Below are 10,634 nucleotides of genomic sequence, written 5' to 3' on the forward strand. Positions count from 1 at the left end.
ATGTTAAACTGCTCCACCAAAGTTTTTTATGGAATCTATGCTTGTAAATGTGAGTTCTACATCATCCACCATTAAATTAGCAAAAACCATTTTCAATACTTGATGCTGTGGTGTTACTAAGCCGTATGTAGTGGAGCAGTTGCTTTCTGAAATTGTAACAACATTTTTCGGAAAATCATACTTTTCCACGGGAGAACACAGTGTAACGGCTGAATTTCCAAATGATATGCAAGTCTTACAAAATCGTATGTAAGCTGTGTGCATTCCGGGATGGCAGGGCCGGAATTAATTAGAGAGGGCAATTGCCCTGGCGGCAAAACTTAGTGGTGGCGAATTTCATAGTTGGGAACAAAACACCATTATAAAATCATCAAAATTTTACAATGGTTTGGGCAGCAAAATCATGTTGCTCTCTTTCCCTCACAAGATTCTTAGCTACGACCCTGATGCCGAGGATTACATAAACATAGACAATAATATACAAAACTGAACCTGACATGACAGATATTGCCACTCTAATTGAAAATTTTTGGAAAAGTTAAAAAGAACGTAAGTGTTGTTATTTTAGAAGAACAACAGTGTAGGTCGTAATTTTATGCAAATGCTGTCAAAACCTAAATACGGTATTTAGTAATTATAGAGTAATTATTTATTTTATCTATTTTTAAATTATTTACTTTATCTTCAATAAATTTATTTTTATTTCGATCACGCACGAAATCGTTACATAATTTCACCAATTAAACCTTTATTAAGTGAAACTTGTGTTCAACGGAAAATAATCTTGGTCCCTTGCAATTCTGTTGAAGACGGGTTTTACTATATTATGAAGGGGCGTTGTAATGTACAGGATGGACAAGAAGTTCTGGACACATTTTAAAAATTAATATCAAATCCACTGCTTTACATAAAAAGCTGAGGTTTGCGTTATTTTTTTGATAAATCAAAAAAAAGTTCAATTTTCATTCACATGTGGCGCTGTAAAACAAAAACTCCACATAACTCATAAAATGCTACACAAACAGAGCATAATTAATGTTTATCACAATTTACATTTCATAAAACTACAATTTTTCAACATGAGCACCCTTTCTTGCGATTCCGTTGAAGACAGGTTTTATTGTATAATTATTTAGTTTTGAAATCTTAATCCATATTTGATAAAGGTTAAAAATATTCAAGTAAGTTTCTTAAGGAAAAAAAATTACCATTAAAAGGAAATCGGGACAGCCAAAAATAATGGGAAAACACGAGGATGTCCCTTCAAGGAAAATATGGTCACCCTAAGCATAAACATTATGTCAATGTGACAAGTTTGTTTGGCCTATGTCTATAAGTTGATTATTCAAAGAAAAGTGGATGTGTGCTGATATCTGATGGAAAAACTCGAGCCAACATGCACCACAACTCATGTCCTTGTAATCGGTGAGTCTTACAAATGGGATATTTATTTTGCTGTATTTTATTTCTGTATGAAATGAGAGAGAGAAATATTCAAAAGATATTCCAATAAGTTTTGAAGAATCAACCCCCCCCCCCCACCTCTTCTTCTCTCTCTCACATACTCCCGAACCAGTTTGACTAGATAGTTTTCATACAATTTTCAAAATGTTTCAAAATTGAATTTGCAAGATATTATGATTTCCATCAGTGCCAAAAATTGCAAAAGATGACAGGGTGTCGTCACATTCCAAGTCGGAAAATTTTAGAGGGGGAAACAAACAAAACACTTGTAAAATCAGCAAGTTTTATATTGAAGAAGACGGAAATATATTGCTTCTCTCCCCTCTCTCCAAGAATTTCTAACTATTCCCCTGGTTCTTATTATCGGTATTTTATGGGGGGTTTTTTAAGCAGTTAATCGTCTCTTAAAATTGTCCATAACCTGAAGCCATCTCCACGCTGTCGTCTTCTACGAGAGCTTTTCGTTTATATTGTGGCGTAGCTACCAAATAAATTACTATAACAGCAAACAAAGTTATGGCAATTCCTAGGAAATTTGCAGCTAGTGCGGCTGGTGGAAGTTCTAGATATTCTTTACCCCTGCAAAGAAATACAAACTGTTATTTTATACATGAATAGACTTTTTGTAAAGATCAATATTATGCATTTGCAGAACTGATTATTATTCAATGCTCAACATCATGGTTGTGATTCAATTTCACATTTAAAAAAATAATTTTGACGACTTGGTTCATTATCTCTGTTGTTGTAACTTCTCAGATATAAATACTGCAGCCACCTTGTTATAAAGTGTGTTTAATATTTCATACCTGTAACCACTGTTTAGTAATTTAACATTAGAATCTAGATAAAAGCCATCAGTTATATGGTTTTCTTTCTTACTACATAATTTTGTATTTACTACTTGGTGGTCTTGGACCGTAACTAACATTCATCATTCAAAATTATTGCCCACATTTTGTGTATAAGTGCATTACAAAGCAGTTGGATACATAGGCCTATACTAGGTTTGGTGATTCTAATGTGATCCAATAGCATTTAATTGTCTTTTGTATTTTTAAGGCATGGAAAAAGAGGAATAAACAATATTTACAATGCTCAGCAAAGAACTAGAAATTAAAGTGCTTAATTTGTCAAAAATGATTACATTGGCATTGAACAGTGTAATGTAAACAAATCCCTTTGGGATGGGCAGTGCAGTAAGTTCCCCTTGACTTATTTACATCTGTTCTGGTAATTTACACATTTTGCACTGCGCTTTTGGAAGTGGTCTGGAAGGAGCATCATTGTTAAAAAATATATATATCTTCACAACTTGCTGTACTTTGTCTGAGAGAGTTGACAGATGACTGTGGAAGACTCCAAAAAAAGAATAATTTATATTTTGAAGAGAGCTATGAAAGATCTATGAAAAAAAAATTAAACATTTTTTTCATTAAAAAAAATTTAGGAATTTTATTTATTATGCTATAATTATATTGCCTAAGTCGGGATACCCTCCCCGTCCTGCTTTTTCTAATTTTTTGAATGGGAGCCCTGCTTAAAGTAAAAAATATCTTAGATGAGAAAACTTTTTTCCAAATTTTGATCCCAAAAAATCTAGGGGTTCCTTATACACGTTAGACGACAATAAACTTTTTTTCAAAAGGTACCACTGTACATTATATAGAAAATTTACTTACAAAGAGGCTTTCACTTTTTGCATTATTCCTGAATGGCAGGTAATGATCGATAAGACGAACATGATCAGCCCAAAAAATTTGTGCAATGGCAAGTATTCTTTCCTGTATATGTTGTAAACACCTGGATAGATGAAGGCGAAAAATCCACAGCACAGCTTTGACCAAAAATAGAATGTTGTTTTAAAAAGTTGCATACAATAATTACAAGTACAGCAGACTCTCGCTAATCCTGTTCATATCAGATCTGAGTGTGAAGGATCATCGAAATCACCAGATTACCGGAAGTCAATGGGATAAATTTCTGCATACAGATAATACAGCGACGTGTTTTTCTCTTCTATACTCGAAGAATACACACTTAAAAATGTAGGATTATTGAGAGGCTACTGTATTTGTATACAGTACTTTCAAAAATTTGATCAGTGTTTGAGTTTTTTACCTGCAGTGAGAATAGTACAACGGCAGCAAGTCCTGTCCAACTATGAAGACTGTACAGGTTTGGAATTGGCACTGGTCTGTAGTTATGAGAATCGAACGCTGTTTTGAGAGAAACTACAGTTGAGACAAATGCCATCAAGAGTATCGCTGCATGCGTGATCTTTAAAATCATCTTGGGTTTGTACCTCATTGCTCTGAATACCAGCAGACCTATTAGCACAAGACAGTCAGAATGTGTCGTAATAATACACAAAAAATGTGATTTGTATTTGCTTTAATTGGATTGAATGAGCGTGATTGGGGTCATTCAAGTATTACGTCAGTATCGAGGGTGGGGAGGGGGTTTCGGATTTGCTGACTTTTGATGACAAGGGGGGGGGGAGATTTGAAGGTTGCTTAGTCATCAACCACCGTTTTTGAAGACATGAAATATTCTAAGCTGCTGATGGGGGGGGGGGGTGTCAGCAGTGTTTTGCTGACTTCTGCTGACAAGTGGGGGGTCAAAAATGGCTAAAAATCTGCTTACGTAATACTTGAATGGCAATACATTTGAAAAGCTAGATGGTCCAAGATAAGGAGGGTCATTATGATATTTTTAATTGCATCTTTTTCTCTAAAGTGTAGCTGTAATCATATTGGATGCAGTTGAACCTCATTAGTACCCAACAGTAATGGTTAGAAACCATATTTATATTCATCTATTCATTCTTGTATTGTGGTAGAACTACATTGAAATCTTATCAGAATTGTAACGATTATGTAACTAATCAGAAGTGTATTTACAGGGGGCTTAGCAGGCTATAACAAATTTGACAAATGAGAGGTCTAGAAAAATTTGTATAACCCACTTACTGTAAAATAATAAATCCCCACTCTGCCTAAAGATCGAGTGATTAAGTCAGTGACTGACCCAGAGAGTTTGCAACATGTGGTGACATGCATGGCAAGGGACCAGGTCAGTGAGTGACCCATAGAGTTTGCAAGCATGTAAGTGGCAAAACAGTGGCCTAAAGAGGGAGGTAACAGGTCAGTGAACGACCAAGGGACAGTGTTAGCATGGGAGGAACCAAAATAGTGTGCAAGCATGTGAACAAACAAAACACTGTGCAATCATGTAAGTGACAGAGAATTTGCAGCATGTACTAGCATGTAGATGATGAAAAAGATTGACGTACAATGTAAGGGACCAGGTTAGTGAGTGTCCAAAACTGTTTCCTAGGGAGTGTGTAATTATGGTTGTGACCAAAACAGAAACCTAGAGAGTGAAGGATCAGGAAAGTGTGTAAGCATGTGAGTGACCAATACAGTGACCTCGAGAGCGAAGGACCGGGAAAGTGTATAAGCATGTGAGTGAACAAAAGATTGACATTAAAGACATGGGCATATTTACGGGAGCTGAGTGGACTGTAGCAAATTTGAGGAATGAGTGGTCAAAAAAATTAGATGAATGGGAAAAGAGTGGCAAATTTTGTATAGCCCAAGGGGGCAAAACGAGAAATCTGCCTCTGACTATCTAGCATTGTGCATAATACCATTTCTACTGATTTGAAGTAAAACAGTTGGATATTATATTCATATAATAATTGCTTCCTTTTTTATATAATTTAAACCATTTTAAAATGATTTTAATAATAAAGAATTCATGAGATTTATGTTTCCAAGAATTGTAGAATATTATACCTTCGCCATAGAGAACTACTTGTCCAATGACAGCAAAGACAATGTGGTAGTTGAATTCATGGAGTGGGTCGTTTTGCCAGGCGAATCCTCCCAAAAAATTATTTGTCCACACTAAAACAAGGACAATGTTCACAAGAGCCAATAGCTGTGCTGTCCAGAAGAGTCCTGTGAAAATGTTTTCGTTCAAGGTAGCCATTTCTTTTTGCTGCCAAAGAAATTTTCAAAAAAGCAAAATTAAAAGGGCTGATCCAAAATAAAAGAGCTGAACCCATTTCCTGTGAAAAAAAAATTGCATAAGATAGAATATTGTATAATATACCTTAACAGGCTAAATGTGTTGTAGTTTGCTTCTTTAAAAAGATGCCAATTAACACAAATTTTGTTTTGTGCCAAATCTACTAGACTTGAATTGCCAGTCTTGATGTGTTAGGCATTTTATTTTGTATATGGCATCGTTAACTAGGTCTCCTAATCACCTGCCTCCAGGGTAGACCAGTGGTTCTCAAAGTGTACGTCGCGGCTCCTGGAGGTGTCGCCAACATTAGTGAGGGGCATTGTAGTGGATTGGTGATATTCATCTGTGTTTTGAAGTAGTTCTTTGTTAGATTATTGCGGAGGAACCATGGGTGATAATAGAGGTTTTTAGAATGGGAAGGTTGGTGGCGAATCACCGAGGATATAGTGAAGTGGGGGGGGGGCGCACTGCCACTCTCCGCCTATGAAACTATAATGCACTTTTGCTTAGTTAAGATCGCTCCCTCTCCAGGGCCCTGCTTCTCTGTGTCTGCCGATGAGATACATACATCATATGTTAAGACGGGCCTGGAAGCCAAGACTTCCCGCCGACTCCCCAAATTGAGTATTTCGGTGAGCAAAAGTAAAAATAAGTTTATGTCTTTGCCCCTTTAGCCTAATGGCGTTTTATCGAAGGGCTCATTATGGGCTCACCCGGGACAAAAGTCATGGAATCCAGAACAGGCGCGGATCAAGCACAATGTATCGGGAAGAGCGACTTATTGTGTGAGATCATTGGATCGTGCGTAGTTTATGTGAGAGACTATTCTCCCCCCCCCCCATCCAACAATTCGGCTCTTGGGTGGGGCGATCGGCCCCTCACGGGATCCGCGCCAGGTCCAGAAGGGTGGCCGGGGATAGTGAGCATGGGTGGAGATACGGGGGGGGGGCCGCCCATTGTCTTCGACTGATCTAATTCATATATGCATAGATGAACTGACATCTTCGTGCCCCCCCCCCCCCGATACTTTAATAGACATGATACTTTTAAGACAACGCTGCTCTAGGCCAAACCTCTGTCGCATGCCTTGTATGAAGTGGCGCATGCTTACACGTACAGGGTGTTTCAAAAAGAATCACCCGATTTGAAATGCGTATATTACGAAAAACAGTGAACATAGATACTTAAGATTAATTTTATATTACATGGCTAATTATAAAGGTTCTTTTACAAACCCCATGTGCTCAATATGTCTATACGGTAGTCAAATTCGTCCCAAACTTGCGTGCATGTTTGCATCCACTGCGATTGGATTTCTGTAGACTACGTGCGAAACTGTGTCGGATGCGCTCCACGTTTTCGTCTGACATGCGGGGACGGCCAGGGGATTTCTTGTTACACAGACAACCCGTGTCCCTGAATTGTTTTAACCGTCGCCTAATGCTCTGAGCGGTAGAAAGTTCAACACCAGGGTATTGTCGACGAAAAGCACGATAAACAGTTGTTACTGACTACTACACCAACTCTAGCCATATCGCTACATTGAAATTTACTGCCATTAATGAGATGGGTTGGAAATGAAGGCGCGGTCTATCGGTGGTCGCCTCAAGTGCATTAGGGGAAATGTCTTATCTATATCCTCCCTCGGATTCGAACCCAGGACCGTGACAGTAACCTTCAACGGTGGTAGATGAGCATCTTACCACCACGCCACTCGGACACGGTTGTTACGGACTCGCAGTTCGCGAAGCTTAGAACACAAAATGATTTCTGTTGTGCTGTAGCGATCTTGACAAACACTGAAGTGACGGCCAAAGGAAAATCGTTAGCACTACCTGTCGGCAACTGCGTGAAACTCAAGATTCCCCTCTTTCTACCTATACATTATTCGATCAAAATGGATTAAAAGCTCAATAATTTATATATTTAACATGTTTTTTTTTAAATCGGATGAATATTTTTGAAACACCCTGTATATCGCAGAGCGTACATGCTCAACCCATGGCCTTAAACCTAATTCTGTAAAAATGAACTAAGTTTCATGTGCGACCGGTGCAGTCGCACCCGGCCCTGCACTTTCGGTAACAGGTGAAAAATATAGGTAATCAAAAATACATTTTTTGTAGTAAACAAGGTGTCAGCTTCAACTGATTTGATTCTGGAGTTTTTCATCAATTCTGGGATATTTCTCATTCATTCAGAATTTTTCATTAATTTTGGAATTTTTTCTTTCATTAATTCTGAATTTTTTATTTGTGCTGGAATTATATATCTTTCAATTCATCAATTTAAAATTTTCTTCAGTTGTGAATTTTTATCGATTTGAATTTTCATTTGGATTCTTGTGTTTATTTTGCATTTCATTGTCTGTATTTTTTGAGTGAATATTTTTCAGCATTCCCCCATATTCTAGGATGATGCATAAATCTTTGGATGCCCCGATTACCCTTCCCCCCCGATATAAATATATAAAATCTGGGAACAGATGCCCTAAATTATTTTTGACCGGTCCCGCGTCCGATAAGAGGGGCCTTGTTACCAGATCATTCAGTGACGTGGTGCCCAAGTCTGGCCAGTTCCGTTTTAACTTATCCTACCCGGGGAGGGGGCGCAAGTGCATTAGGGGCCTCGTGATAATGAGATTTAATGCTATATGATTTTCAAGAGAAAGCACGGGAATTTATAAGCAGGTACTTTCAGCTAATCAGGGGCCCCAGAATATCGATTTTCCCGGTAGCCCCAGGGCCGTCATTTCAACTTTTTCCAGGGGGGCAAAGAACATGTACTCTCACACACACACATAATATGTATTCATAATTTTATGTATATATATTTGTATATATACTTTGTATACCATTTTTAATGTATTTTCAAAAGCCGGGAGGGGGGGGCCGTTACCCCTTCCCGACCCCCCAAATGACGGGCTTGCTGGTATCCTATCATAGGCGAAGATAAACATGACAGGCCGGGGGGGGGGGGCATATACATTAGGCTCCGTGTCCGTCATAGTGCCGTCTAAACGCATGGGCTCACCCGGGTACGACCCAGGGGCCTCGGAAAAATAAGAATTAGTTGAATTTTTCGGGAATTTACCTGGTAAGGTGTGAAAATACTTGATATTCAATGTCGGATCTTGAATCCTGCTAACTACGCGCCATCTGGAAGGGGCCGATTTTCACCAATGCCATACGTGGTCTGATTGGGGTCCCAATTACCGCCGCAGTAGCAATTCATGCCCCCTTCGTCTAGTTTCGCCGTCTGCTGGCGATTATTGCGTGAGGATATGTTTCTTTTGTGCAGACTTATTATATATTTTTTACACTTTGTGGAAGTTAGCGCCCATTGCGGGCTGCGCAAGCAGGTTAAGAACATTCAAACATCGATCGTGTTAATGTGCCAACTGAAGGAGAGGGGCAATTTTTTTTAATCACTAAAATATTATTTTCTTGAAAAATGTTTGGAACCGACTCTGTTAATATTCAACGCACTCGGTTAATTTCGCAAGCACAAAATAGATGTCGCCACTAATGACCGGTACAAATATCAAACGAAAACACTACATTAATTATGTAATCACACACAATAAATGATCATAGAAATTACATACCACGTTTTCATTCTGCAAACAAAAGCGGGATCCTCTAAACAGGAATTCAATGGGAGCCGATTTCTCGAGATTTAACAAAAGTAGGACACATTTCGTTTTTAAATCTCTGATAATAAATAAAAAGGGATCCGAATTCTTTTAATAAATCTACATAATCCTTATTTAATGTTATTAAACAAAAAGAAAACACGTTTTTGTGGCAAAAAAAATAATCGAGTTTTGTTTTCAGGCTAAAACCCTGTTTGTGTCTAGAACGAGGAAGTACGTGCAATCCAACAACCAACCAGTAACGAGATATTCTCTCTTTACTATTTTTTGCGCAACGCCGTGAGATCGCGACGTTTTCTTCTTTTTTATTACTTCAGACCTGAATAATAATGTGTAATAATATAGGGGAGAGAAAAAGCCAAGCCAATTCATGTTGGCTGGTTTCGGTCGAGCGAGATAACGCTTCCAAAATTCATGATCGTTGGCGAGAAAACCAACCAACAAAAAAAAGACGCGTTATCTCCAATAACATTAATTCATCATGAGATAAATATCTAGTGATAAATTTTTAATGATTATTGATATTATATCTATTGGTTTTTTTCTTTCCTTTTTTTTTTACGGTATGCTCAGAATTTGGGATGGAATATAGGACGAGGGGTGCTCGATTTGTCGGAGAGTTCGGGCAATGAAAATGATTCGATATGTCTGGGACCATCAGGGCCTGTTTATCGCATGGGCAAACGGGCCCAACTAATTTTTCTGATTTACTAGTGAAATAGTGATTTGATACTCATTCTCGGGTGCCAATGTAATTCTGGAATACACCAGAATGTTCATGGACACTGGGGCAGTAGCGTAAGAAGGATTTTTCGGGGGGGGGGGGGGGGGTTACATTTTTTACTGCAAAAATACGTCATTTTCTGAGATGGGGGTGTTAAGCTCCAAAACTTCCCCGATTGCGTACCGCCAATGCACTGGAGGATTGGGGAAACCCCGTTTTAGGGGGCCACACAGCTGTTTTTCCGCATCGGGCCGCAAAATACCTAAGCCTGTCCCTGCTCGTATGCGTGAATAATACGTGCATAATAGTACTCTTGTTAAAATCATACTATCACTGATTGAGCTCCTCCCCTCCGCAGCCGTGTGTTGAGACGGCCCTGGTGCAACATCAAACATACATACATTTCGCGAGATATACTAATATCGCTAAAAGGCAAAGAATAGGTTGATAGGTAAAATGTCTTACTTATCTGATGAATTTCATCGTATATTACACAATTGAACAAAACTATTATTTTGCATCTGAAATACACAAGCCACTTTAAAATCAGGGCCTGAACTACGTAAATACCCCCCCCCCCACCCACCTTATCGATGTAGAATGAGTCATTACCGTGAGAAAACTTGGGTTTTTTCCCCCTAAAAAAGAGTTTGCTTTTGACAAGAAGTTATCAATCAGTCCAGCTTTTTATTTTTAGGATGGAGTTCTCGTTGTTTTTGTGAAATGAAGTGTTTCCCAAAAAAAAAAAAAATCCAT

General features: G+C 38.4%; 1 protein-coding gene across 2 annotated transcripts; it reads right to left on the bottom strand.

The window, feature by feature from the left end:
• Positions 1-1,022: 1,022 nt before the first annotated feature.
• On the bottom strand, positions 1,023-10,429 carry LOC149088763 (ferric reductase SjCytb561-like). 2 transcript variants are annotated; one of them, XM_089249812.1, is made up of 5 exons: positions 10,344-10,429; positions 5,265-5,469; positions 3,586-3,794; positions 3,147-3,301; positions 1,023-2,043 (listed from the first exon to the last, which is right to left on the bottom strand). In XM_089249812.1, the coding sequence occupies exons 2-5, from the start codon at positions 5,458-5,460 to the stop codon at positions 1,869-1,871; spliced, it is 735 nt and encodes a 244-aa protein (XP_089105938.1). In that variant the 5' UTR covers positions 5,461-5,469; positions 10,344-10,429; the 3' UTR covers positions 1,023-1,868. The 2 variants fall into 2 exon arrangements, with proteins under 2 accessions (XP_089105938.1, XP_089105931.1); XM_089249805.1 differs by lacking the exon at positions 10,344-10,429 and adding an exon at positions 9,107-9,453.
• Positions 10,430-10,634: the final 205 nt, after the last annotated feature.

This window comes from Pholcus phalangioides, unplaced genomic scaffold (genome assembly GCF_987345545.1).
Source record: "Pholcus phalangioides strain wild (caught in Gottingen) unplaced genomic scaffold, Ppha-v1.0 ptg000003l_1, whole genome shotgun sequence".
NCBI lineage: Eukaryota > Metazoa > Arthropoda > Arachnida > Araneae > Pholcidae > Pholcus > Pholcus phalangioides.